At 36.8% G+C, this 27,169-nt stretch overlaps 5 protein-coding genes and 1 long non-coding RNA gene across 7 annotated transcripts; 4 read left to right on the top strand and 2 right to left on the bottom strand.

Annotated features, from left to right (window-relative positions):
- The first annotated feature begins 282 nt into the window (after window positions 1–282).
- On the top strand, window positions 283–3,822 carry LOC111805082. Its single transcript, XM_023689961.1, has 8 exons — window positions 283–481; window positions 559–646; window positions 1,454–1,684; window positions 2,433–2,541; window positions 2,618–2,663; window positions 2,939–3,024; window positions 3,101–3,159; window positions 3,457–3,822. Exons 2-8 carry the CDS (start codon window positions 564–566, stop codon window positions 3,572–3,574), a joined length of 732 nt encoding a protein of 243 aa, XP_023545729.1. The 5' UTR covers window positions 283–481; window positions 559–563; the 3' UTR covers window positions 3,575–3,822.
- Window positions 3,823–4,009: 187 nt separating this feature from the next.
- Window positions 4,010–8,262, bottom strand: LOC111805081 (protein starmaker-like). The gene is made up of 3 exons (XM_023689960.1): window positions 8,153–8,262; window positions 7,531–7,903; window positions 4,010–6,721 (listed from the first exon to the last, which is right to left on the bottom strand). The coding sequence occupies exons 2-3, from the start codon at window positions 7,884–7,886 to the stop codon at window positions 4,213–4,215; spliced, it is 2,865 nt and encodes a 954-aa protein (XP_023545728.1). The 5' UTR covers window positions 7,887–7,903; window positions 8,153–8,262; the 3' UTR covers window positions 4,010–4,212.
- A 496-nt stretch (window positions 8,263–8,758) lies between these two features.
- On the bottom strand, window positions 8,759–11,710 carry LOC111804971 (endonuclease V). 2 transcript variants are annotated; one of them, XM_023689818.1, is made up of 9 exons: window positions 11,402–11,710; window positions 11,077–11,302; window positions 10,762–10,824; window positions 10,428–10,467; window positions 10,167–10,231; window positions 9,895–10,008; window positions 9,605–9,733; window positions 9,291–9,364; window positions 8,759–9,005 (listed from the first exon to the last, which is right to left on the bottom strand). In XM_023689818.1, the coding sequence occupies exons 1-8, from the start codon at window positions 11,482–11,484 to the stop codon at window positions 9,296–9,298; spliced, it is 789 nt and encodes a 262-aa protein (XP_023545586.1). In that variant the 5' UTR covers window positions 11,485–11,710; the 3' UTR covers window positions 8,759–9,005; window positions 9,291–9,295. The 2 variants fall into 2 exon arrangements, 1 of the variants encoding a protein (XP_023545586.1); XR_002816590.1 differs by lacking the exon at window positions 8,759–9,005 and having other exon boundaries at window positions 9,900–10,008.
- A 1,424-nt stretch (window positions 11,711–13,134) lies between these two features.
- On the top strand, window positions 13,135–14,483 carry LOC111804987 (acetylglutamate kinase, chloroplastic-like). Its single transcript, XM_023689836.1, has one exon. It carries the CDS (start codon window positions 13,252–13,254, stop codon window positions 14,293–14,295), a length of 1,044 nt encoding a protein of 347 aa, XP_023545604.1. The 5' UTR covers window positions 13,135–13,251; the 3' UTR covers window positions 14,296–14,483.
- Window positions 14,484–17,130: 2,647 nt separating this feature from the next.
- On the top strand, window positions 17,131–19,793 carry LOC111804990. Its single transcript, XR_002816593.1, has 2 exons — window positions 17,131–19,216; window positions 19,307–19,793. It is a non-coding gene; the product is annotated as an uncharacterized LOC111804990 (long non-coding RNA).
- A 712-nt stretch (window positions 19,794–20,505) lies between these two features.
- LOC111804989 (syntaxin-32-like) lies at window positions 20,506–26,490 on the top strand. The gene is made up of 6 exons (XM_023689837.1): window positions 20,506–20,892; window positions 21,349–21,605; window positions 22,222–22,472; window positions 22,584–22,759; window positions 25,203–25,403; window positions 26,009–26,490. The coding sequence occupies exons 2-6, from the start codon at window positions 21,371–21,373 to the stop codon at window positions 26,166–26,168; spliced, it is 1,023 nt and encodes a 340-aa protein (XP_023545605.1). The 5' UTR covers window positions 20,506–20,892; window positions 21,349–21,370; the 3' UTR covers window positions 26,169–26,490.
- Window positions 26,491–27,169: the final 679 nt, after the last annotated feature.

The raw sequence follows: 27,169 nt of genomic DNA on the forward strand, positions 1-27,169 counted from the left end.
TAATAAACTGAATTATAGTTAGCGATTATAAATGGATTGATCTATCGACAAGGTAATTAGTATTTTTATTTAATTTAGAACAAAAATAGTATATAATGTTATCATTATATAAAAATTAAAATAAAAATGGATAAAAAAGAGGTCTATTACGCAGTAATTTCCACTTTTTTTTATTTTAGAAAATGTTATTTAAATTATTTTCCGGGCGACCGTACGATCGAAAAATAAGGGATTCAGCTTACAAACAGCCGCCACGTGTTCCCCATAATTCATCGCATCATCTGGATATGGACTCCCTCAATTTGCTTTTCTCAGCGCCATTTCCATAATTCTCATTTAGACAGTTCTTTGCAATCCGCCGCACACTTCAGAATTCCGGTCGCCGTTCTCCGCCGGCCAAGTGAGGTTCCGAGCATAATTGATATTCTGAGCACGAAATTCCGCTCCAAGGTGAAGAAAAATGGTTTCTGTCTTGTATCTGGTACCTGATTCTTACTTTTGTTCTTTTGGCTTCCATATTTGTTCACTGTATTTCATTTCGCGAAAATGTGTTTGTAGAGAGGATGGTGGTTTTGGGTACCAAATGGTTGGGGCAAGGAAAAGGCTCGTTTCCATTGCTTGCTACTCACAAGTTTAGTTCCCCGAGGTATATATTAGTTTATGCTTAATCATACTTTAATCCGAACACTCTCTAAATGCTAAACGATCTTAAGAGGATGTTTGATAGATATATATAATCGATCAAAAGGTAAAAGGGCTAGGTATCTAAGACGATCGTACTCACGATCTAGTTTATTCTCTTTTAACTCTTACTTGAACTTTGTATAAATTCTATATAATCATTCACTTGAGGAAAATTTTTCTTTTCCGAGTCAAACAAGTGAAAGAAGGGATTCAAACCTATGATCACTTTGTTCACACACTTGTACTAAGGCCCGTGAGATCTTATATTGGTTGGAGAGGGTTGGAGAAGGTTGGAGAGGGGAACGAAACGTTTCTTATAAATGTGTGAAAACCTCTCTATAGTAATGTGTTTTAAAACTGTGAGGCTGACGACGATACGTAACGGGCTAAAGCAGACAAGATCTACTAGCGGTGGATTTGGGCTGTTACAAATGACATTAGAGCTAGGCACCGAGGAGTGTGCTAGACTCCCAAGGGAGTGGATTGTGAGATCTTGCATTGGTTGGAGAGGGGAACGAAACATTTCTTATAAGGGTGTGGAAGCCTCTCTCTAGTAAATGCGTTTTAAAATTGTGAGGTTGATGGTGATACGGGCCAAAACGGACACTATCTACTAGTGGTGAGATCGGGCGGTTACAAACCCATTCGAATGAAGATATTGACGTCATTTGAATATATTTCTTATACTTTCTTGATTCCTAATAGAGAGTTTGTTAGTTTTTGCTTATCTTTTCATTGTTTTGGGTCTTAAATGGTTATTTGAACTCAGGAAGAAATTTGAAGGAATTAAGGTATCAAAGGCCACCGATTCTGAGACTAATACGAAGAGGGCAAACTTATCTGTCACAAGAAAGGAGAAGATCAAACTGCCCAGTTACAGTGGCCGTGAAGGCAGGACATATCATATCAGAGAATTCCTGAATCACCCTTCAGGAATTGAAGCAATGATTAACAAAAATGCCTTGAAAAGTTTCCAGTCACTTGATGCTAACACATACAGGTCTGTCTCAGTGGTGGTAGCTTCATCCTATTAGTATTTAACCGATAGGGTCTTTTTTGGACTTTTTCGGGATTCCCCTCAAAGTTTTTAAAACGTGTCTGCTAGGGAGAGGTTTTCAGACCTTTATAAGGAATCTTCATTCCTCTCTCCAACCGATGTGGGATCTCACAATCTACCCTTCTTGGTTGGAGAGGAGAATGAAACATTGTTTATAAGGGTGTGGAAACCTCTCCCTTGTAGACGTGTTTTAAAACCTTGAGGAGAAGTCCAAATGGGAAAACTCAAAGAGGACAATATCTATTAGTGGTGGGCTTGGGCTGTTACAAATGGTATTAGAGCTAGGTTCCGAGTGGTGTGCGAGCGAGGACGCTGGTCTCTAAGGGGGTGGATTGTGAGATCCTACATCGGTTGGAGAAGAGAACGAAGCATTTTTAATAAGGGTGTAGAAATCTCTCCCTAGTAGACGTGTTTTAAAACCTTGAGGGAAAGCTCAGAAGGAAAAGTCCAAAGAGGACAATATCTGCTAGTGGTGGACTTGGACTGTTACAAATAGTATTAGAGCCAGGTTCCGAGTGGTGTGCGAGCGAGGACGTTGGCCTCCAAGAGGGTGGTTGTGAGATCCTACATCGGTTGGAGAGGAAAACGAAACATTTCTCATAAGGGTGTAGAAATCTCTCCCTAGTAGAGACGTTTTAAAACCTTGAGGGAAAGCTCTTATAGCTAAATGATTGGCGTTTTTCTTTTGCAGATGCACTCTGCATAAATTGCAACTCTTGAACTTTGAAGCTGCCCCTACACTGGATTTACGAGTGATCCCAACAGATGAAGATTTTACAGTTGAGATGCTTTCTTGCAAGGTGGGTATTCTGGTCTCTGAATGTTCAGAATTGGTGAAACTTGCAAAATTGGTGAAACTTCAAATTTTATATGCAGTTTGAAGGTTCAGAATTGGTGGAACGCCAAAACGAACACTTTTCGGGTAAACTGGTCTTTCCCTGATATTTGACTACGAAGATTATTGATTAGCTACGAGAATTATTGATTTGTGCGATAGTATAATTCAACTGGATAAGGCATTATTGATCTGTCGATAGTATAATTCAATTGGATAAGGCATATGCTCTCGGATAAGAAATTTGAAGTTCGAATGCTACCAGATATATCTAGTTCTACTCTTGGTTTGTAGATTTGATGTCTCTAAAGAGTATAAAATACTTGAGAAACTGTAGTTGATCATTGCTTTAAAATGTGCAGCTTTGATGATTAATCACTTGACATGGGACTCGGTTGGTTCAAATTCTTATCTGGAAGTTGATGTGAAGCTGAATCTATCTCTGGAGGTTCTAATATTTATCATCAATATCATACTCAACTGGTTAGCATCTACAGGCTGAATAATTCATGCTTTTTATGCAGATTTATACACTTCCCTTCACCCTGATGCCTACAGCTGCGGTTGAGAATCCTGGAAATTTGTAAGTCATTTGAACACCGGCTGATAACGATCTAATCTTTAATTTTTGTTTTTCTGAATTTGACTAAAAATTCATATGAGCTATAACTAGAAACGGTTGTCAAATTATTCTGACGAGGCTCTTACCACCTTTTGCAATTAGTTTCCAAGTTCAGTTTTGGTCGAGTACCACCCGAAATTAACTGGATAGACAGACACTCGATACGACCTTGGAAGACGAAACTGAATTTCTTTTCGCTGTGGCTAATTCATGTTCTTTCTTGTTTGTGCACCAATTGTTACAATTGTGCTGACACAGGATGTTACAAGCTCTGTTGGACAACCTTGTACCTCTGCTGCTGCGGCAATTAGTGCAAGATTATGAAAAATGGATCAGTCAGCAGCAGATAGATCATTCCCATGCCTCCATCTCTTGATGCCTTCCATTTTCAAGCTACCAGAGAAAAGCTTTAGATTAAGTGAAGCTTTCTTTAAAAGAACCAATAGTTAATTATGGGGAAGTGTCCCCTACACTGTACAGTACTACATTGTACATTGATGCCTAAGCTTCGGCTCCAACTCCCATGCCTACACAAGGGAAGAATAGTGAGAAATTTCAAGACCTTGTTTAGTTAGTGATTCAAAAACAAGGAATTTAATGAAAACTACAGTTTGTATCTGACGTTTCGGTTGTTCGTGTGTTCGTAATATATTCAAAAACTTGATTTCAATCTGTTAAGAGGGTCGAGTATTGGTGTGAGAGGCCGATATCTCCCTAATATCTCGTTACTCCACGCATTGTTGAACTAAAAATAACTCGAATGGGAAGTCGAGCCTTACTAAAAGAATTTGCTTCCAGTACAGCTTTCAAATTTACTTCAGAACTCGAGTCTTCTGAAACCTGATGACTTCAATTCAGCAACAAACCAGTTCAAGGAGAAGCAATTTCTTAGTCTCACATACATTTTCATTACAGAAAAAAGGAAACACAAACCTTCCGGACAAGGCATTATGATTCAAGTTCTAGAGTTTATAGATAATAGGCGGCTATCAAATACGAATAAGGGACCCGACCCTAATACGACGTATCACGTCTGCTCGATCGAGAATCATATTTGGCCCTCTTTCTGGGATCATCCCTATCTCTTGTAGATTCTTTAGTTTCATAATCTTTCTCAGATCTCAGCCTGCTGCTTGGTTGATACTCCCCTCTTTCAGCTTCCCTGCTAGATTTTATACCCTCATCCCTTTCATGCTTTCTCCCTCTCTGCTCCTCATATCTGCTGCTGCTGTGCCTTTTTCCCTCTTCAATATCTTGATCAGTCCTACTGCGGTGGTGAGACTCATTAGCCTTGTGATTATGTCTACTTCCATGTTCTGTTTCTTCAGTATATCTGCTTCCTGTTCGAGTCGACTTTCTGTCATCATCCTCGTTGTGTGCACTATAGCGTGATCTAGTGTTTGATTCAGAATCAATTTTGGGTTCCTCCCTGTACCTGCCATCCCTCGCCTCTTCGTACCTACCACTTCGTGCACGTCTACTTGATTCAGAATCATTTTTGAAATCTTTCTTGGGGTCTCCATGGAAATCTGACTCTCTTGTAGAAATTCGACTTCGAGACTTTGCTTCTGGCTGCTGCTCATCCTCACCACCTTCATCTAACTTTCTCTTGCTTTTCATTGTCTGTTGATTTGCACGGTTGAACTCATCGAGTGAATCATTCCTAGACTTGTACGAAGTATTCTTAGCTGCTGTCACAGACTCATCCAAACCATCTGCATGATTCGAGCTCCCTTTTCCTCTTTCACGAGCTCCACCACTTGATTTTACTCCCTTATCTGCATCAGAACCATCACCAGACGAATGTTTCTTAGCTCTCTTCTGTTTATCATTGCCCCTTCTATCAATTGCTTGGCTATCATCAGATTTATCACTGTCATCATGTTTCCTTTTAGCAGCTATTGTTCCTTTTGTGGCTGTCTTGCCACTTTTACCAAAATATTCACCTTCTTCAGATTTATCATCAGAATTGTACCTCCTATCTCTGCGCCTCTTCACTATTTCATCACTGCTAGAGCTGTTATCACCACTTTCATCGTTATCGGTATCATGTCTGCGTCTACCAACATCTTTCTTAGGATGCTTTCTCAACTTTTCAGAATCGGATTCACTATCTACCCTGCTCTTTCCTGCACGTTTGCTGTGATATCGATGCTTACTCTTGTTTCGACCTACATCAGAATCAGAACTGTCACGGTCAGAGCTGTCACTATCTACCCCATATCTTTTACCATGCTGGTTCTTGTGCTTCAGTTGCCTGCCTTTATCATCAATCCCACTGTCAGAATTGGACTCATCCGTGGACTCCTGTTTCCGGCTTCTTTGCTTCTTCATCACCTTTTGACTTTTAGGTCTACCAGATCCTTTCCTGTGGCTGCCCATCCCAAACTCACCACTATCTGAATCAGAATCATCACTATCGCGACTTTTGTTTTTCTCCTGCTTCTTTGAGGTGGTGTATTTCTTGTCAACGTCACTGTCGGTATCACTTTCAAGATCTCTTCGATTATTCTTCAAGCTCTTCTTGGTTTCCTTGTGCTCTCCACCAGAATCAGTATCAGAAGAAGCATCACTATCATGCCTTCTGTTTTTCTTATGCTTCCTCGAGGTGATGTGTTTCTGGTCAAAATTGCTGTCTAGCTCACGTTCAGGAGCATCTCTCCGACTATCTCTCAAGTGCTTCGTGGTTCCCTTGCGCTCTTCACCAGAATCAGCATCAGAAGAATCGTCACTATCATGCCTTCTGTTTTTCTTATGCTTCCTCGAGGTGAGGTGTTTCTGGTCAACATTGCTGCCTGGGTCACGTTCAGGAGCATCTCTCCGACTATCTCTCAAGTGCTTCATGGTTCCCTTGCGCTCTTCACCAGAAGCAGTATCAGAAGAATCGTCACTATCATGCCTTCTGTTTTTCTTATGCTTCCTCGAGGTGGCATATTTCTGGTCAAAATTGCTGTCTGGGTCACGTTTAGGAGCGTCTCTCCGATTATCTCTCAAGTGCTTCTTGGTTCCCTTGCGCTCTCCACCAGAATCAGTATCAGAAGAAACGTCACTATCATGCCTTCTATTTTTCTTCGACTTCCTTGAGGTTTTGTATTTTTCGTCATCATCACTTTCAAAGTCACTTTCAGAATCATTCCTTCTATTATCTCTCAAATTCTTCTTGGTTCCCTTATGATGCTCTCCAACAGAATCGTTATCAGAAGAATCGTCCTTGGGCCTTCTTCTATCCTTCAGATGGCCTTTCAACTCTTTTGAAACCCTTTTTTTGTCACCCTTATCATCATTATGATCTTCAGAGCCATGCTTTTTCCAGTTCAATTCTCTGTCTAAAAACGAATGCTCAGACTTCTCCTGTCGCTTAATATCAGCATTCTGACCCTCCCTTCTATTTCTTGTTGGATCAGAAATCCCTTCTGTAACTTGTTCACTATCGTTCGATGAACTCAACCCAAGTGCAGCTCTCAATGTTTTCATCTGCTCCTCCTTTCTTGCAGCAATTTGGTGAGACTGAGTATCTGAAACCCTACTCAATCAAGGAAAACATCATTTAGAAAACCCTTTCGTACACAAAATAAGAAAACAGCACTAGGCACAAAACTACTAGTATGATAAAAGATCAGAATCAACAGAAATATAATAAGTATTAAAAGTAGTCAGACCCTTTCTCATTGACCTTCTAAGGAAAACAAAATTGCATTATACCATGAAGGACGAAAATCACAAAGCCATGAAATTATTAATTAATAAAGAAAGTTGACGTAGACCACTCCATATTACTACCTGGATGTTCATTCTACCATTCAAGAAAATTACCATTTATTATCGATTGCATGGTAAGCAAAACTGATGCCAAAAAGCACAGGCAAGCCAACCAATCATGAATACTTGCAATTTACCAAGTGAAGCTTATCGTATACATTATTCACAAACAGTTTCGATCCTTCCCAGTTCCACATTTTCCATTTAATCAATAAAAAAGGTTATGCTTCTCATTCACACTCCATTCTAGACTGGTAGGGTTATTATTTCTCACGAAATAAATTCCATCCTCTTACATTCTTGTCATTCAGAGGAGAAGAGGAGTAGCCTCCAATTCAAGAAGATGAAAACGAGCAGCAATAAGCAGACCAATTTAGTATTCAAGCAATTAATAAAAAGTAAACACCAAAAGAATGGTATTCGAGTATTTCGTATAATAATAATAACATAAAAAGGAACTCCCAACGCCTTCAGAGCTGTCAAACATTCAGCAACGGTGGTTAAACGTGCAACAGTTCATAATGATGGAGTAATATTTGCAAATTCCAAAACAATAATCAGAGAAATTCGTACTTCTTATCTGCAAGTACGATGGCGGAGGGTCCATCTTTTTCCTCAGAACCTGAAGCAGCTTCCAAAGTCTCGCGAGCCTCCTTCAACTTTTGAGAAATTTCATCCTCTGTATAACCTTGGTCAGTGAGCTTGTCCTCAAGAATGACAAGTTTGAGCTCAATCTGACGCTTGCGATCATGTTCAAGAATATCTTTATTAGGTTTCTTGGAAACACCAGCAGTGCCCTGATCTTCATCGAATCCTCTGGTGTTTTCAGCAACCTTTCCAGTCTTCGGCCTCACAAAGAACTTGTTTGTCTGAATGTACCCATTAGTGCCAGACCCTCTCGGCGTCTGTAACCCAATACCGTTATACATCGCCCTGCTTCACCAACCTAAAAAGAATTCAACCCCAGTCAAGATCTACCGAATCATTCAACGTCAAGCAGGAAAGAAAACCATTCAATCACTACGAGAGGGAATAAAATTAATCGCAAGCAAAAGAATTTCAACGAATTCAGTGAATTTCTTTCAAAATCGTCGCCATCTCTTTCCGATGATTGAAATATATGCTATTGTCAAGAATAATATGAGATATAGAGATTGAAAGAGATCCAAAATCAAAGAGTTTAATTTAGGGTTACCAGCGGTTCGAATGCTTCTTGTCTGTCCGTCGTCACTCCTTCTGGATCTGATGGAAGAAAAAAGAATCGTTCGGAATGGCGCTCCAAACCCTGGAAAAACGAGGGGCCTTAGTCGATGTGGAAATCGAACCGGTTCGGTTCGACTCTTCCCTAATTCCCGACCAAGGTTTAAAATTTAAATAAGTAAATAAATCATTTACATTTTTAAAAAAAGTTAAAATTATTTATATTCTATTTGTATTAGGGCATTTTATCTTTTATCTTTTATCTTTTTATGTTTTTTATTTTTTATTTTTATGTTTTTTATTTTTTTAACGAAATAATTGAAATGTTGATTGACAGTTTATGTTAATGTCGAATTCATAGGTATGTAAAAACATTGATAAAAATGTCGATATTTAAAAAAATAATAATAATAATATTGAGAACATTATATGAAACCCAACGAACTAAAATGAATAAAATTGACAAATATATTTTAAAGAAAAAGTTGCTTAAATGGTCAAAACATTAAGATTTTAGTAATGTTTTTAACTTGAGATTATCTTATCCAATAAATTATATTCAAATTGAGAACTATTCCTCGAATAAATTACAGACATATAATTTATCATAAAAAAAAAATTCAAGCAATGATCTGTTTTAACATAGTTTTACATTGATTTAATATAAGATTTATAAGTATAATATTTATCTAGAGTTTAATATATATCACTATTGGTTAAAATTACAAATTTAATTTCTAAACTAAGATATGCTTCACCTCATAAAGTTGCTCGGATCAAGCTCAGTGTCAGTGTCGAATAGCTCATGCTTTGTTATCTTCCTCTTGTGCCTTGTTTACAGCCCAAACCTGTAAAAAACAAAAACAAAAATTAAAAAAATTGGGAACTAGGACATGAAATATACAACCCTTTAAGTTGAAAAGACTTGCGAAGAAATATGCAATGGCTGATGTTGATGAACAATATCCCAATTCTAATGGAGAAAAATTTCTAGCACTCCAGTAGTATGAAATAATATATCATCTCGTGATATGTCGAATATTGAATGAAAAGAGATCTTACGAACGCCTTTTTTTTAACGACAGGTTCGTAAATTCTCATGTGCAGATGACTGATCTCGGTAGAAACGTTACCTCTACTATGAAGTTTCTCTTTTTAACATTCCCATTTGAAATTTCCGGAGGTATTCCCTTGACCTAATGTCAGCCTGAATCATATAATATTAAATAAAGAAGGCATTTCAGTGATCTTACATCAAAAATCTCACCCCCAAGGCAAGATTCAACACGAATACTATGTATAATGTCACAAATCAAGAACAAGCATTAATGGATATTCATTCAGTTCATGAAAGAAAGTTGAGTAAGGCTCAATAATATCTCTGCAAAAGTTCTAAGGAAGAAGTAATAACCATTATGGATATCTTTCGAGCATATTTATGTTCTACCTGTCGAATAGGTTCTGGAACACGAAACTTGCACGTGCTTTTAACAATCCTGATGGCGGTATCGAGTGAAACACGATGACCAATTGAAATGTATATGGGCTTCAATGAATCAGCTGTAGATCTCATGGCCTGAAAAGGAGAGGAAAAGCTCGAACAATGTTCCCAAACCAAAAGCTGTACTTTTATGTATGGTGGCAGAGTGTGTGCAATTCGAAAACCACTGATCTCGTCTCATTGGCTTTCGAACTCGGTCAAATTAAATTACCGAAAAAGATTTATAAATCGTTTACCACACCCCAAATGCATCCAGAGGTACCCCTCAAAGTTACAACCGAATCATTATTTTTGCTCTCCGAAAGGAGTCGCCTAACACCGGAATGGGTAAGACCATCAACATGGTGCAGCTGAAATTCACATTAAAGAACACATCCGAATAAGAACTTCAGAAATGGCGAGAGAATAAGCATCCAGGGTCAGTTCTCAAAATCTAGGCTAAGCTAAGCAATGCTTGATGGGGTTAAACATTCAAATACATGCCAAGTTAGATGAAATCAAAACTCACATTCTTTCCAATTCCAATGGTGGGCAAACTAGCAAGAACGCCAAGATGACTGGCCAGACCAAAACCTGCAAAGTTCCTCCCATGGAAGAGTCAGTGTTCCAAGATAACATATTATGTTAACATTACTGATACTATAGATAATCAATCGACTTTTAAGTTATAGAACAAGATCAAATAGTGCCAGCAGCCAATTCGAACGCAATTCCTAAAACTCGTGGAATCCCACCACTAATTCATAAATATTTTGAAGATAAAAAATACCTCGAGGATGGAGAATTCCATTTCCATCAACCATCAACAACTGCTCGAAAATCAAAAGGCATGTTATATGAAAAAAAAAAAAAAAAAAAAACAGAGTAGACTATTATAAGTGCATTGGTGATAAATTGGGATCAAAGTAGTGAACAGTATTGTCTAGAATTTTCTGTTCATGCAGTTCCATACGTGCAACTTGAAAAATTATGATGACCTCCAGAAGGAGGAAGTATCTCAGATGATTTCAGCATGACATGCGAAGAAACGGACATTGGAACAGCGATAAGATACTGTTTTTGAGTGTCATAAATCAAGTCAATCCAGGCATTTAAACATTCACCTGAGGATACAAATGAGGATCACTCTTTTTCATCCTCTCCAAAAGCTCCAAGAGAACTGGGGCCTAAAGAACCGAAGCAACAAATTGTATCTAATTACCAAAAGTAAATCGCTAATGCCACAAGATTTCCAATAATATATCAACAAATACGATAAGTAACATTCATGTGAACATAGGAATTCTACAGATATGTAAATAAATTAAGAATAGACAAAGTAGAAGATCGACAAAAGCTTCCAATCTGCAAACAAGTAAATGAAGCTGGAATGTACTTGAAATTGAAAGGTGATTATGAACAAATGAAGGAAAAGAAACCTCTCTAAATGCTAGAAAGCCAGGGACATAAGGAACTTGAACGGTGACAAGTGAGAAATCTTCATAGACAACTTGAAGAGTTTGGAGGTTTAAAACCACGAGCGTACCGCAAGCAACTGATGAATCTTCCTTTAAGAAGCTTATATCAACGCCACCGACGTACTTCAAACTATCCCCTTCGAACTCATCCTCTTTGATCAGTTTCTTCTTCAGCAAATCCTGCGCTCTGAGAAACATATATAAAAAATAAAAATTAAAAAAAAAAAAAAAAATTTAGGCCGATTCCAAATGAACGATTCTCTAAAATGGAAAATTATCCGATTACTCTATCCAATTCTGAAATTCAACCGAGGAAGTCGTTGCCGCCTCGGGATACGATTTCACTTGTTTCTCTTCTTCGGATATCATCTAAACCTCAAAATTCTGCGACTACTGGAATACCGCCGACGCGTTGGAACAGGTCGATGCCGGCGAATTGATGAACGGCTGCCAAGAGGATCGAAGTTTCTACGGATTATTAAGTTCCGATTAGATACTGACCGGCCGGCCAAGCAGGAAAAATGGTGAAACAATAAATTTGATTAAGAAGATGTCCACTCGGCGGGTAGTGGAAGCCCATCTACGCGGATACACTTCCCCATAATTTTTCTCCATTTATTATTTAAGAAAATAATTATTTTTTAATATAATCCTGCTATTATAATAAATCAATATATTTCCTAAACAATTTTTTTCTAAACCTAATTTCTAAAATTTCACATTTTAATATTAAACAAACTCTTAACAATTAAAAAATTCTAATTAATTTAAATATTATTATTAATCTCAAAATTAGTTAATTTATTTTTTAAAATTTAATTTTTAAATTCATAATAGGAATATAAACTTAGATTATCTCCAAATTTTTTAATGTTACTTTTCAAAATTTATGTGTATTTTTTAAATATGGTACTAGTAGTTTTATTCACATATAGTGATATGAACCACGACCAAAAAATTTTCATACCTCAAGGTCCAATTACAGGGACGAGAGCTAAGAAGCTACAATACACCTTGTACACTTATATTCAAGATATGGTTAGCTCATCAAAGGAAATATTAGAAGATGTTGGAGACCTCTCTTATATGTTGTGCAAAGTTGAGCTTCAAGGAAGAGAGACATTAAATCCACTCTAAGTTGCATTTAATGAACTCAACTAAATTTATTAAACTAGTGCAAAAATGACTAATAAACACATCTCATTCGTTGCACTATTTAATTATAATTTAAATATTTGTTTGTCCTAGTTTTTAATATAGGAGATAAGGTTATATTGTAACCCACAAGTTACCATATTTTACCATTAACTAGCCATTGAAAATTAGGGGAATACTGGCCAATTTAATTTGAGAGTGATGTGTTACATACGTTGTAAAGGTTGTAAAGGCGCATTCTTTTCTTTGATCAGATGTGTCACCTACTTTAAAGTTGTAAAGGCTATATAAAACCTTCTTTTCTTTGATTACATACATCACATTTTGGAATTAAAAAAAATATATATATATAGAATTTTTTGGTTGAGAGCAAGGATTTTCTTTGCAAATTCTCGTATTTTAAAATTTGCATGTCTTTGCAAATTCTCGTATTTTAAAATTTGCATGCTAGAGTCATTCAACTGGTATTAATCAAACCTCTTGTGAAGTGATTCGAATCACGAGTTTAGAAACGAGGTTTTTTTACTTTTGATCTCGATCATCAACTTAATCGGTTCCGTATTTTCCCTTGGGTTGATTCCATATCATAAAGGGTATTTTTAAATTTTTTTAAAAGTTAAAAAAATGTAGTTTTTAAAAGCTAGATGCTTTTAAATTCATAAAATATATATATATAAAAAGATATTAATATAACTTTTACACAAATTTATCCAAAATGACTTAAAAAAAAAAAAAGTAAATATTATTTAACTTTTAAATGTTATTTTAAAAGTTAAAAGGTTATTTTGTTACACTAAGTATAAAGTTGTATTTTTATTAATTTAGTTTAATAATTGTAATAAGACTAAAAAATAATTTTAAACTTTACTCTTATCACTGGGTTGCTATCGCTCTTTAAAGCCCTAATAATCCTTTCGCAATTTTCTGCATCACATTGCCGCCTCCTTCCGCCGTTCATTCTTCCTTGCCGGTCCGATTAAAATGTCGACGGTCGAAAGCTTGCTCAATCCATCCGCCTCCAAGCTTTTTTCCTCCAAATCCCTGTTCAATCCTTCCATTTCCAGTTCCTCGATTTTCTCGCCCGCTCCGCGATGGAGCAGATTAAGTTCTTCGTCGTTGTCGATTAGGTGCTCGGCAACTCAGCAAATGGAGGCTGTGGTTGATTCTGTAAGTCCAGGGCAGTTCCGAGTTGATGTTCTCTCGGAATCACTGCCATTCATCCAGAAATTTCGAGGTAAAACGATTGTTGTGAAGTACGGAGGGGCCGCCATGAAATCGCGGTCGCTCCAGGCTTCGGTTGTTAACGATCTTGTTCTTCTGTCCTGCGTCGGCCTTCGTCCGATCTTGGTCCATGGCGGCGGGCCGGAAATCAATAACTGGCTCAAACGGCTCAACATTGAGGTCGTTTTCCGCGACGGTCTGCGGGTGACCGACGCCGAAACGATGAAAATAGTGTCGATGGTGTTGGTCGGCGATGTGAATAAGAATCTGGTCTCGTTGATCAATAAGGCCGGAGCATCGGCTGCAGGGCTCTGCGGTGTCGATGGGCGGCTACTTACGGCTCGTCCAGCCCCTAACGCGGCACAGTTAGGATTTGTAGGCGAGGTTGCACGTGTGGATCCTACGGTTCTACAGGCACTTCTGGACAAAGGCCACATTCCGGTGGTTTCTTCGGTGGCTGCCGATGAGTCGGGGCAGATGTACAATATCAACGCGGACACAGTGGCCGGAGAATTAGCGGCGGCGCTGGGGGCGGAGAAGCTGATCTTACTGACGGATGTGGCGGGGATTCTTGAAGACCGTGACGATCCGAAAAGCTTAGTGAAGCAGATAGACATCAAAGGGGTGAAGAAGATGATGGACGAGGGTAGAATCGGCGGAGGGATGATTCCAAAGGTGAGTTGTTGTGTACGATCGTTGGCTCAAGGGGTGAGGACGGCGAGTATCATTGACGGGAGGCTGGAGCATTCGTTGCTGCTAGAGATCATGACTGACAATGGAGCCGGAACCATGATTATAGGCTAAGGTCAGAGTTATGAAGCTTTGAACTCCTTGAATTTTCTAGGAAATGTATACAGTTAATCAATGGTGATGATATTGTCTGATCTGGGAAACATATTTGGATGAATTTGTATGAGTAATTGCGATTGAATTCGCCTGAAAGTGTTGATTATTAATGTTATGAATAAATTTTCCTTCTTCTTGTACAAGAACAACATGGATTCTTAGAATTTTAAGACGTTCAATTCGAGACCTATCATACATGAACTTATTAGTCATTTTCACAGTTAGAACACCTAATAAATATTTTTAAAATTTTAGTTGTTTTTTTTTTTTTTTTTTTTTTTTTTTTTTTTTTTTTNATTTTAATGCTAACAAATTTTTGTTGCTCTCCACTGGGAAATGGTTTAATTAATTGATGGAGTTATTGATATGAGCTTAGGAAGCATGAATTTAAGAAAACCATGCCACCCAATAAGCTACAATTTAAGTTTGATAGTTTCCAACTTAAAATAGTAGATAATTTGAATTAAAGGTTTGATTAAAGAACGCTTGTTACCTGTCATGGTTATGCTTATGGTCGTGGCCGTATATCGGATGTCTTAGTCATGCTTGTCCAAGACGTGTTTGTCGAAGGTTGCATGCCCGTACCAAATCATGTTTATACCTCTTAGGGCTAAAATGTCTCAGAATGTACTATTTGTCCAAGGTTGCATGCCCGTACCAAATCATGTTTATACCTATTAGGGCTAAAATGTCTCAGATTGTACTATTTGTCCAAGGTTGCATGCCCGTACCAAATCATGTTTATACCTCTTAGGGCTAAAATGTCTCAGAATGTACTATTTGTCCAAGGTTGCATGCCCGTACCAAATCGTGTTCATACCTCTTAGGGCTAAAATGTCTCAGAATGTACTATTTGTCCAAAGTTGCATGCCCGTACCAAATCATGTTTATACCTATTAGGGCTAAAATGTCTCAGAATGTACTATAGTAAGACGTGACTAGTGGTCATTTTTTCATACCCAGGTTATATACTATCAAAGTTGTTGCTTTAGCATTACTTTCTTTAAAATTGTTTTCAATGTATTTCTTCGTTCATGTTTTCTAAAACATTTCTTTTAAACATAACTCGAGACTCGAGCATACGTCAACATTGTATGTGAAGTCCGAATTTCACATAGGTGACTTATTTGCTATATTAAAATAAATGTCGCTCAATTATTGTTCAGCGAGTGTGATCCACACAACAATATATCTATCGGCGAAGACATAATTGAATGTCCGAATAAAATATTGGCTCAATTAGTACAACGTGACAAAAAGAAAAAAACACAAAGAAAAACACAAAAAGTGTATGGAGGACCAAAACAGAACTTTCCTTCCAACTAAGGCTCCGAAAATAAGCAACTTGTCGTAGGGGACTTAACATTTGCAAACAAGCTCAGACCGCCGGGAACAGAATATATTGAAGCAGCCGCCACCACCACCGCCGCCTTCATTGACCAAAACCACCGCATTCTCGGACTTTCGAGACATAAGACGACGGTTATATTAAAAGTTTAGAGTTTCTACACCTATTTTTAAGTTTTAATTTTGTATTAATGCGTTTCTAAATTAAAAAATGTTAAATAACTTATAATTTAAGGCTAAATAAAACTAAACTACGAAGAAAAATACTAATTTTTAAAATTAAAATTTTAATTTTATCCGTAATTTATCAATGGTTCAATAATAATAATAAAAAAGAGTATAAATTATTTTTTTTCTATGGCCGAATGACATAATGAATATTTAAGTTAAATTATAAATTTAATCATTATATTTCGATAATAATAAATAATCTTTAAAAATATCTTCATGTCATTTAATTTTTTATTTTTCGTGATTTGAAAACATATATTTCGATTTTTTTTTTGTCTATTAAATTCTAGATATACTTAACCTTTTAAATTAACTGATTTATTTTAATGAAATTTGTTAAAGTTGAGAAATATTTTTGAAACTTATTAAAATGTGTATTTTTGAAAAATAATACTAAAATAAATAGTAAAATATATTTTTTTACTTTTAAAAATTTTAAAATATAATAATAATAATATTATTATTTTTTTAAGTTTATAAACATTTTTTACACACAAGATTATGAATATTTTTATTAAGTGGGGTTTGACTATGACGTTTATAGACGGCGTTAAAGCTTCGTTTATATATGCGGCCGTTTAGTGCTTAGAAAGGACAGATCTCAGGATTCTCATTTAACTCCGTTATTTATTTATTTATTATTATTATTATTATTTTATCACATCACGAAACTTTTGAGATATTGTATGTGGGGTGGACAAGAGGCATACAAATAATAAATAAATAAATAAAAGAGAAGAAGAAAATAATAGTAATAAATAAGATGTCTATCACGATATTTTAGAATTCTTTCGCAGTGAATTTGAATTTAATCTTATAATAATTATTATAAAGTTATTGGTATACAAATTAATATGAGAGTTAAAAAAAAATAGAGTTATTGGTACTTGTAGTATCTAATAGCAGTGAGCTTGAGTTATTACAAAGAGTACCAGTTCGTCATCAGAGGATGTGAAGCACTAGTCGAAGGTTAGACTCTATTCATAGTAGACCCAGTTTAAAACTGTAAGGCTGATGATGATCCCAGTTTAAATCTGTAAGGATAATGACGATCCCAGTTTAAAACTGTAAGGCTGATGATGATAGGTAACGAAGTAAAACAAATAATATTTGTTATCGGTGAGCTTTGACTATTACAAATGGTATCATAACTAACATGGGTCAGATGTGCCAACAAAGACTTTGGTTAAACTTAACCCTCTCACACCATTCAACTTGAGAGCCTTCCAAATTAAAAGCAAATCGAAGGCAAAGAATTCATGAACTATGAAAGGTCTTCGTTCTTCTTTCGGTGAAGAAATGGGAGCGGGGAATTAAATTGAAAATTGATTGAACTGCAATTAGGAAAATACGTACAAAATAATTCTCGCCCGATGGTTCTTAGGGTTTCCCCCTTTTTGATTCTTAGTTGCGGAATGCCCTCGAGAAATCGAGGGCTTGGCTGCGAACTTTTGTTCTGATTCCGGATTTTTCCATTTCAATCGATTGAAACTACTTTCATTTTCGAGATTTTTCTTGCAAAATTGATGGAGGGGAATGTTACTGCATTTGAGTATTAGGTTTTGATTGTTCGAGAGTCTTCACGAGGCTATTTCTAGTGCGATTGCTTATGATTTTTCGTTAAATGCTTCAATCTGCACAGTTTCTGCTACTTCTGAATTGATTGTGTGGACTGAGTTCTGTTCTTGGGGTTTCTTATCAATTAGCAGATGTTAATGATGTTTTTTATTTTACATTGCATAATGCTGCTCGGTTTCTGCTGATTCTGATGGATTTCTGAAACTATATTGTATTTCTGAATGAACCAAATAACGTTGATGCAGAAAAGAAGCTATGGTTTTGCAGGGGTTGGAGTTTCGGAGTTGCGATTTGAGAAGCGGTGGAACATTTGGTTTAATTCAATATAAACCGAAGAACCTAGTAAGGGCTTGACATGCTGCGAATCCTCTTGAAAGAGAGGGATGCCTTCGGGAACATGGATACAGGTGGTATATGGCTGTTGTCAGCCCGTGTCATATGGTTCTGCAGGGATTGGATTTTCGGAGTGACAATTTGAAAAGCGGTGGAGCATGTGGTTTAGTTCGTTGCAAAGCGAAGAAGCTTACCAGGGTTTGACATGCTGCAAATCCTCTTGAAAGAGAGGGATGCCTTCGGGAACGCGGACACAGGTGGTGTATGGCTGTCGTCAGCCCGTGCCGTATGGTTTTGCAGGGATTGGATTTTCGGAGTTATGATTTGAAAAGCGGTGGAGCATGAGGTTTAATTCGAAGCAAAGCGAAGAATCTTACTGGTGCTTGACATGCCGCAAATCCTCTTGAAAGAGAGGGATGCCTTTGGGAATGCGGACACAGGTGGTGCGTGGCTGTAGCCAGCTCGTGCCGTAAGGTGTTGGGTTAAGTCCCGCGAACGAGGAGGAAGAAAACAAGGTTAGTTCTGAACGATCCATACAGATTGAATCAACTGAATGCCCCTTGTTCTGGTTCTAGCTCTCACCTGTTTACTAGGTTGTCTCCTAAGGCTTAGATTCTGATTCAGCTAGAAGTCCAACTTCTCTGGATTTTTGGATATTGCTAGTTTAGGTAACCCTCTTAGAGCTCCCAGATCATTAGCCAATGAGGGGCATAGAAGGAGCTGGGATTCTAGTGAAGTAGGGCTGAGCTTGATAGATTCTTTAAATGACAATGATAGTAGTAAACCATTTGGGAAGAACCTCGATCATCCGGTAGTAAGACTGTTCTATTCGGGCTTCGAAGCGTGACCGAGAAGTCGAATTGTTCATCACGGGAAAATCATTACCAGGGACCTAAATCCTTGCCTAAAGCTTCCATTGAACTGTTACAATGCAAGTCTTTTGGGAACTACTCTTGTTCTTTTGAATCCTACAGGTCGTTTGCTCCTCGAGCTGGTTTAACTGGTCACAGCCTCGGTAGTTGTACTACAACCGAGAGCATTGCTGCTCGTCGGTCAGCCAAAGGAGCTCGAGTGTTGGAAAATGTCCCCTCATGAAACCTTGTTCAATTTCTTTAGGCATATCAGGTTATCTAAGAGGCCTCTCTCAGCTAGTGAGATTGAGCTGTCCGAGGATTATACTGTGTGTAATCTTGCATCGTCCAAACCCGAAAACTACTCATATTTATGGTGACTGCATTTTAGATTCGAACTCGAATTATTCGAGCTCGTTTTCGGAGAACGAAATGAAGGAGCTCGATATCTTCACTTCATATTCCTTGAGTGGTTTCTTAAGCTTCTGCTACTCCTGTCACAAGAAACTGGAAGAGGGAAAAGACATCTACATTTATAGGTTCGTCACGGGAAAACGAAAATCGTACTGTCCTCTCGCATGCCTTTTACAGTTTCAAACCATTCTTATTTAACTTGTAAACTGTTGCAGGGGGGGAGAAAGCCTTCTGTAGTCTAACGTGTCGTTCCCACGAGATATCGATAGACGAAGAACTCGAGAAATCCATTGACAAAACCTCGGAGCGTTCTCCCAAGTCCAATGCTGACCATGATGAGGACATTTTTGAAACCAGCATTTGTGGCTTTGCATAAAACTCGCCTCAATGGCTGGCTGCCATGCCCGTGGTTGACGAACCTGTCGGAGGCAATCGACACACACCCTTTTGGTCATCTGTTTGAAAAGAGCTGTTTTTATATGTCCATTGGTGGCAGCCATGGATGATCATTTCTGTAAAGTGATGGTGTCTGCTTGCTTTGCTTCACCTCTCATGGTCTTTAGTGGATGATAATCTTTGGTCCTTGTTTCTATCATAAACTTAACCGAATGCCCTGCGAGCTTGAGTTACACAGAGACATAAGACTTGAACATCTAACTTTTTAGTCAATGACATATATCTAATCTAGTTAAATTATGTTTAGGTTCATGTCAAAGTTTAAATTTTGCTATGAATGTTCTTTTATTGCAAGATATGGTGAATAAATTATGAAATTTTTAAAAATGTCGCGATATAATGTCTCTCCCAAGCTTTAAATCTTGGTCGCGTATATAATCACTTAATTCAAAATATCATATAACCATTTCTGAAAATTGTTGTTCAAGTTATATCTTTTAAAAATTAAGTAAATTTTATTAAATAACGAACCGGACTAAACCATAAATTTTTAGGGTTAGGTTGGTTCAAGCAGTAGTTTTCATTTATTCGTTCTTTTAAATAAAAGTAAAATCTTAGTTTATAAAATATTTATTTACTCATTTTTTAAATATTTAGTTAAAATTTAAAACTCAAATTTAATATATATTTTTTGAAATATCATCTCTAAATAAATATTAAAAAATAATTACTAAATCTCATTTATTTAAACACGAATTTATATAAGTTTGAAATCCACTTGGAGTTTATTCTTGTAATTAATTAAGTCTAAACTCCCATAATTAAACGTGTAATTAATTCCTAATTTAAACTATAATAACAAAATAAAAACAATTGGTTTTTTTGGTTTATTATTTTTGTAACTCATCGGCTAAACACGCACAATATTATTATTATTATTATTATTATTATTATTATTATTATTATTATTTAAAAAATATTCTTTTTTTAGAATTTTTACTCGTTCTGGAAAACCAGTATGTTGAGATGAGCAGCCGGTAATTTCCTCCCATTTTCTTTTTCAGCGCCTCGTCTCAGCTTACTTAACTCTCTCCGTTACCGCCATCTTTGTTCTTCTTTTGTTCCCCCCAATTTGATGCTCTTTCGGCTTCAATTTCAATCTCTGATCGAACTCGATCCATTTCTCCCTCTTTTTGATCTCCAATTCGTTTCTTATCCGTTCGATTAAGCGCGTCGCCGGGATATTGAACTCTTTCTGGCTGATTGGGTGGAATAGTGATTTCGATCCAGATCTAGGGTTTTGCTTCCATTTCTCTCTGAAATTGGTGCATTCTACCGTTTCCTTTTTTGTTTCGCTTGATTTTCTCCTTGAGGATTGAGGGACTCGGATCTCGCGGCTGTTGAGGTAATTTAATTGTTCGTCCCACTGGTTTTTTCGTTGTATCTTTGCAAATTTAGGTGTAAGGATGAAATATTTCGTTTAGATACGTGTAGTTGACGGCGTCCTTGCATCTCTTGGCGTAAATTGTAGTTTGAATACTTGGATTACTTTGCACCGACATTCTTCTAGACTGATTGGAATAAGGAAATTTCGCTTTGATTGAATCTAGTTTCTTCGAATTGTTTTCTTTATTTCTATAGGAATGCGAATTCTATACGTCTATTGAAAGCTACGATCTGAATTTTTCCAAGTAATATTGACTAACATTGTGAAAATCAAGAAAAGCTTATGGTAACGGGAAATATCTTGGACTAGATGAGTTTTATTTTCTTAGTTCCGTAGGAGCTTAAGCTGACAATGGTCTCGATGTTCGACAATTAAAGTCCATTCATGCGAATGCTTTTCCTGATGTTGTTGTAGAGCTAGAGCTTACGCGCTGAAGATGGCTGTCAAAACAGCACAATCATTTAGAGATCGGACGCTGGAATTCCAGAACATAACAGAGAGGCTAAAGAAGTCTTTCTCATCGAGCACGGGAACAACTGGACCTAGTGCTGGTTCAAAGTCAGAAGAGCAGCGCTCTGCTGTGGCTCTTCAGTCTGAATTCAATAAGAGGGCTTCCAAGGTTGGATTAGGGATACACCAGACGTCTCAGAAACTCTCAAAGTTGGCAAAATGTAAGTAGTTGAATTGGAAGTAATCTATGGTGCATCTGCGCAGTCTTGTATCCTGTAGTTCAGACCAGACGCCATTTTCAATAAATTTTATCATCTAAGCCTGTCATATTAATCATTAGTTAAATTGCTAAGTTTTAAAGTTTGAGCAATTCCTTGTTAAATTCCATTAATTTGAGGACCATAATCAGAAAAAGATTGGTAAGTTTCATAATGCATTATGCCATGGTAGATGTTTGGTAACGTATTGGGTGGTTCTAACAATCTAAGTAGGTACTGAACATTTTCCTTGAGATTCCGTTTATTTATCGAAAATATATTTTAAACTCTGAAAAAACTGCTGCTGTGGCTCATTCCTTTTGTAAATTGTAACTTCTTGACACCTTAAAATTTTAGGCAGTTAATTTTATTTAGTTTGCAAAATGCAAAGGAGACTAGGGAAGAAACATTTATCTGTTTCACGTGGGTTGGTTTTGTTTTTAGTTACATTATTGAGCTTAATGGAGAATGCCTAATGTTGCATATGAAAATAAATTTTCTTAAAGGTATTGCATGAAGCATGACAGTGAAAGTTTCTAATTTTCTGATTGAGTTTTGATGTTCACATCATGATTTCCAGTGGCAAAGAGGACTTCAGTTTTTGATGACCCAACAATGGAAATTCAGGAGCTAACTGCTCTTATTAAGCAGGACATTACAACCTTGAACTCTGCCGTTGTAGATCTTCAGCTTCTCTGCAACTCTAGAAATGAAAATGGAAACATATCCAGTGATACTACTAGTCATTCAACCACTGTGGTAGATGATCTTAAGAATCGACTGATGAGCACCACAAAAGAGTTTAAAGAAGTTCTAACCATGCGAACTGAAGTAAGCTCAAATGTTGCACTGCATTTTTTTTCTTCGATTGGCTTTTATTATCTCAGTGACAGACTTTTCCAGCTTTTTTTAATACTTACGTTATTTGTTGGTTTAATGAAGAATTTGAAGGTTCATGAGAATAGAAGACAACTATTTTCTTCTACTGCTTCAAAGGAATCTACCAATCCTTTTGTGCGCCAGCGTCCATTAGCTTCCAGGTCAGCTGCTGGTGCCTCAAGTGCGCCCCCTCCTCCATGGGCCAAGGCGTCCACATCTTTTTCTAAAACATCTCCCGGGTGAGAATTTTTTAATTGTTCCAGTTGATATATTCACACCCTTCTATTTATGCAAAGCATCTTCTTAGTTGTTTTAGATGATAGTGGGATATGTTCAAAATATAATTTTGGGTTTATGGTGCTTGCAAATGTGCTTTCCCCAACTTGCAGTCATAAAAGTGATAAAAAAATACATCTCCTCTGAATTGCCTCATGAACTTTATAATATGTCCCAAATTACTCAAGTGTAGAAACTGTGTGAGAAAGGGGGAGCCGTGTGAGAGGATAATCATGTATTTGTGTGGGGCCCATAGGTTTTGTTTGTTACGTGAGAGGCTTCGGGGGTGGAGGTTTACTGGGGAGAGTTGTTTTGTGGTGAGGGTATCTTTTTGGGTTTGGTTTTCTGGAACTTGTCTTTTGAGTAAGAGAGGTGGGGAGCTCTCAAAACTTTTCTTGGCTGCAGTGTATTGATGAATAAAATTGTTGGCTTAGGGCTATCACTTTACTGTTTGACTCTCGTCCACTCTCTCCCTCTCTCTCACACAAACACACAAGAGAAAATTTCCAACACACTTCTCCTCCACAAGAAATTCCAAGCAAAATTTCCTCTTCAATTAATATCTACGATCTTCAAATTCATAGTATCCCTCCAGCGTCCCCAATTTGATTTTTAAAATTTATTTGAGTTAATTATTGTGAGTTTCAACTATGAATGTTATATCATGGAATACTTGAGGATTTGGGGATGATACTAAACAAACAACTTTGAAGAAATTTATCCAGCTTTTCTACCTAGATTTGGTATTAATTCAAGAGATCAAGATTGGAGTTTTTAACCAAAAATTGATCAAATTCTTTGCTTGATAGCTTTCATGTTTCAAAAGATCGAGATCAATTGTTGGACAATTCAAGGGTATCAAGACAAGTTTGTATTTTTTCTGACTATTCTCCTTTACTTTTGGAAGCTGGAAGTTTTGTTTGAGGGTCTTCCCCTTTTAGATTTCATAACAGTTGGATGTAAATGTTAGATTTTGAGTTGACTTCAGCAGTTATCCTTTGTGATTCAATGAAAATTCTATCCTGGAACACATGGGGGTTGGGGGATTATTTGGAAATACTCAGTTTGAAGAAGTTTCTGCAGCACCGTTGTCCTGACTTGGTTCTTCTACAAGAATCAAATGTTGGTATATTTTATTCAAAGATCATTAAATTCATGTGGAGTTACGAAGTAGCACTTTATGTTCCAGTGTTTAATGCTTAGGTTGGAGAAAAGGTGGTTGATGTAACGTTCATTTTGGCGTTTTCCAAAAGAGTTTTGCATGCTCCAATTTTTATATTTTGGTTGGTTAGGGGCTGAAGTCATATTTTGGTTGGTTAGGAGTTGATACAACTTATTTGCATGAAGAGCTTTTAAAAGACGCTTCACTGGAGGAGCTAGTGGCTGATAAGCTTTATTATTCCCAGTGTTGAGCTCTATTTGATTGTAATTGCCTCTAGGTTCTTGATTTTTCTTTTTCTTTATCTATTTACACTCCCTTTGGGAGTCTATATTCCTTGAACATTTCATTTTCATTATGCCAATAGAAGTTTTTCGTTCCAAAAAAAAAAAAAAAAAAAAAAANAAGTGCTTGACTTCGCTCTTTTCTTGGCTCCCTATTGGTGTAAAAATGTTTTACCTTTTAGTAATTATTCTAAACTCTCTTATATCCTGCTGGAGAAGTTTTTTACGATCTCTTTTGGATGGGTTCCCACTTTTGTACATTTCATTTAATCAATGTAATTGTTTCCTATCAAAAGAAAGAAAGAAAAAAAAAAAAAAAAAAAACNTTTTGAGAAGAGGCAAATGAAACACACCAAACCCAATGTTTACCTGGTGGTTCCTTGAACAATTTGCTATTCCTTTCTACCCAGTAACCTTATCTCCTGAACAATCGCCCTGCTCCTTTCTTACCATATTTGTTTGAGCATGGCCCTAGTCACCATAAGCAACTAAATTGTAGCTTAAACTTTTAAAGGATAAACTCAACCATTTTGATGTCTGAAATCTCTTAAATTACCAGGACAATGACATTGAATCCCAGTTTGCATTTATTATTGTTTTTGGTGAAAATTTCTGTACTTGTAAAATGACCATTTTAGAAATGCTCATTCTATCTCATTCACTCTCTTTGGATCAGTATTTATCTTAGAAACTATTATTGTCAACCCAAGGATTTTAAATTCATCGTTAGTGCCAATTGGAGGAATATTCGTTAGGTCTTTACTTGGATTGATGTCTTCTCTGCTGCTGTGCGTGTTTCTAATGGAAGTTCACATGTAGCTCTTATATATATATAGAAGTTCATAAGTTCATTGTTGTGCTATATTTTTTTTTTGTCGTCGTGCTGTTTCTACTTTCCTGTCGAATTTCATTTAACGATTATTATGTTGTGTAATGAAAATTATGTTGCTTGTAAATTTACAGGAAGCAGGTGGATGGGGAGAGTCAACCATTGTTACAGCAGCAGCAGCAGCAGCAACAGCAGCAGATGGTTCCGTTACAAGACACTTACATGCAGAGCCGAGCTGAAGCTCTTCAAAATGTAGAATCCACCATTCATGAATTGAGCAATATCTTCAACCAGCTAGCCACTCTGGTTTCTGAACAAGGAGAGATTGCTATCAGGTTCTACCCTCTTGCACCTACTTCAGAATCTCCGATTACATAATTACTTTTGTGTTGCAAACAAAGCATGAAATATATGGTTTCAGTATCCATTACATTCAAGTTGACTTTGAACCTTAAAGAGCTTGATGTGCTACACAAGATTGAATGGGTCTAAATATAGCCTTCAGTAAAACTGGATAAGTAGTTTCCTGTCAATTGGGCTCTTTTACCATTTATTTCATCAGTAACGTATAATTCGATGGTTGCCGTGAATGTTGGTTTCCATGTAATGTGATTTTTTGAGGGGGGTTTTCCTCCCAGCATGATTCTAATATAAAATTGGTTGTAAGATTTCAACCAATTTTTTTACGGGTTATATAAGAGGGTCTCATGTGTGTAGAGATACTTGTGTTCCTCCATATTTTCTTTTTAACAAGCTATGAACGTAGTCTCCTGTGATTACTTGTGTACCTCTGATTAAAATACGAATGATATATGTTTTCCATGATATATATTTTCACTGTTGGAATATACAGTAGCCGATATAAATACATTTTCCGTATGCCATAAGTCCCATCCAACTAGCTTACAGTTCAAAAGTTAATTTGGGTCGGTTTTTGCAGGATCGACGAGAACATGGACGATACTCTGTCGAATGTGGAGGGGGCACAGGGAGCATTGCTCAAGTATCTAAACAGTATATCATCAAATAGGTGGCTGATGATCAAAATTTTCTTTGTACTAATATTCTTCCTCATGGTTTTCCTATTTTTTGTGGCATAGTGGTTGAAGAGAGAGTTGTAATTGGAAAAATGAAGAGAAAAGAAAATTGGTTTTTTGCTGTCTATTAATATCCCTTCGTATTCTTTTTTCATATACCTCCTCCTCCTGTTAGTCAGTCGGTCAGTCACTCACTCCCTCCCATGCATATTATACTTTTCAGACGGAAGACCTGGGATTCTTCTGGTCCAGTATAATATAATGTTGATAATGTTGTCAGTTTGTGAATTGTAAGAGGCGTTAATTACTTCGTGACAATTGCCAAAACATTTGGCGAACCCTCTTTTTTCTCAGTAATTTATAATTATGGTTTCTGTCTCTATTATATTGCTTATGATCAGCTTTAAATTTTCAGGTTCGTGTTGAGAAGGAATGCGTCTATGCACGCATCGCTCAACAACTCGTCCTATATGTATTAAATTTCTACAGATTGAAGAGCACCTATTATTGGTCTCGTTTATTTTTTAACTTTTTGTAGGAGGATTTAACTATAGGACGAGTGGTTTTATTATTCATTTAGTTCTTTATTTGAGGCAGAAGATTATGGCAGAGATAACGAAAAAGAACCCATATTGGGAAGTGGATGAAGCAACAAAGCATGCAATAAAAGAAATGGATGCAAAGAGTGCAAGGGATCACCCCAGGAAAGTAAGGTTTTGACCTGGAAAATTTTCTATCCATAGATAGGGAGATCTTCATCTCTCGTCCCTCCTTTCCAGTCTTTTCGTTCGTACCATAAAAATTTGTGTAAACACAAGCCTAAATAACAGTTCCATAAACTTTTTTTTTTTTTTTATAGGCATGTCCAACCAATTCTAACTATATTTTTTTTTTTGTTTTAGATACTTTTAGCTCAAGACTCTATTTAGTTTTTTAAACTATGATTCTTTTTTTTCTTTTTTTTAAATAAAAATTCCTATGGGGTGTAGGCCTCCCAAGAGGCGTGCAAAAATTTCATCGGGTCAGAAGGAGATTGGTCCTTGAGTGCAAGTGCAAAGACAGAA

Source organism: Cucurbita pepo, chromosome LG11 (genome assembly GCF_002806865.2).
Source record: "Cucurbita pepo subsp. pepo cultivar mu-cu-16 chromosome LG11, ASM280686v2, whole genome shotgun sequence".
Lineage (NCBI taxonomy): Eukaryota > Viridiplantae > Streptophyta > Magnoliopsida > Cucurbitales > Cucurbitaceae > Cucurbita > Cucurbita pepo.

Coding starts and splice junctions, on each gene's coding strand:
- LOC111805082 (XM_023689961.1), top strand. CDS start 564: ATGGTGGTTTTGGGTACCAAATGGTTGGGGCAAGGAAAAGGCTCGTTT. Junction 1,685..2,432: donor CTTGATGCTAACACATACAG/GTCTGTCTCAGT, acceptor TTTCTTTTGCAG/ATGCACTCTGCATAAATTGC. Junction 3,160..3,456: donor GTTGAGAATCCTGGAAATTT/GTAAGTCATTTG, acceptor GTGCTGACACAG/GATGTTACAAGCTCTGTTGG.
- LOC111805081 (XM_023689960.1), bottom strand. CDS start 7,886: ATGTATAACGGTATTGGGTTACAGACGCCGAGAGGGTCTGGCACTAAT. Junction 6,722..7,530: donor ATCGTACTTGCAGATAAGAA/GTACGAATTTCT, acceptor TTGATTGAGTAG/GGTTTCAGATACTCAGTCTC.
- LOC111804971 (XM_023689818.1), bottom strand. CDS start 11,484: ATGATATCCGAAGAAGAGAAACAAGTGAAATCGTATCCCGAGGCGGCA. Junction 10,009..10,166: donor CCATTGGAATTGGAAAGAAT/GTGAGTTTTGAT, acceptor TGTGAATTTCAG/CTGCACCATGTTGATGGTCT. Junction 9,734..9,894: donor CTGGATGCATTTGGGGTGTG/GTAAACGATTTA, acceptor TCTCCTTTTCAG/GCCATGAGATCTACAGCTGA.
- LOC111804987 (XM_023689836.1), top strand. CDS start 13,252: ATGTCGACGGTCGAAAGCTTGCTCAATCCATCCGCCTCCAAGCTTTTT.
- LOC111804989 (XM_023689837.1), top strand. CDS start 21,371: ATGGCTGTCAAAACAGCACAATCATTTAGAGATCGGACGCTGGAATTC. Junction 21,606..22,221: donor ACTCTCAAAGTTGGCAAAAT/GTAAGTAGTTGA, acceptor CATGATTTCCAG/TGGCAAAGAGGACTTCAGTT. Junction 22,760..25,202: donor TTTTCTAAAACATCTCCCGG/GTGAGAATTTTT, acceptor GTAAATTTACAG/GAAGCAGGTGGATGGGGAGA.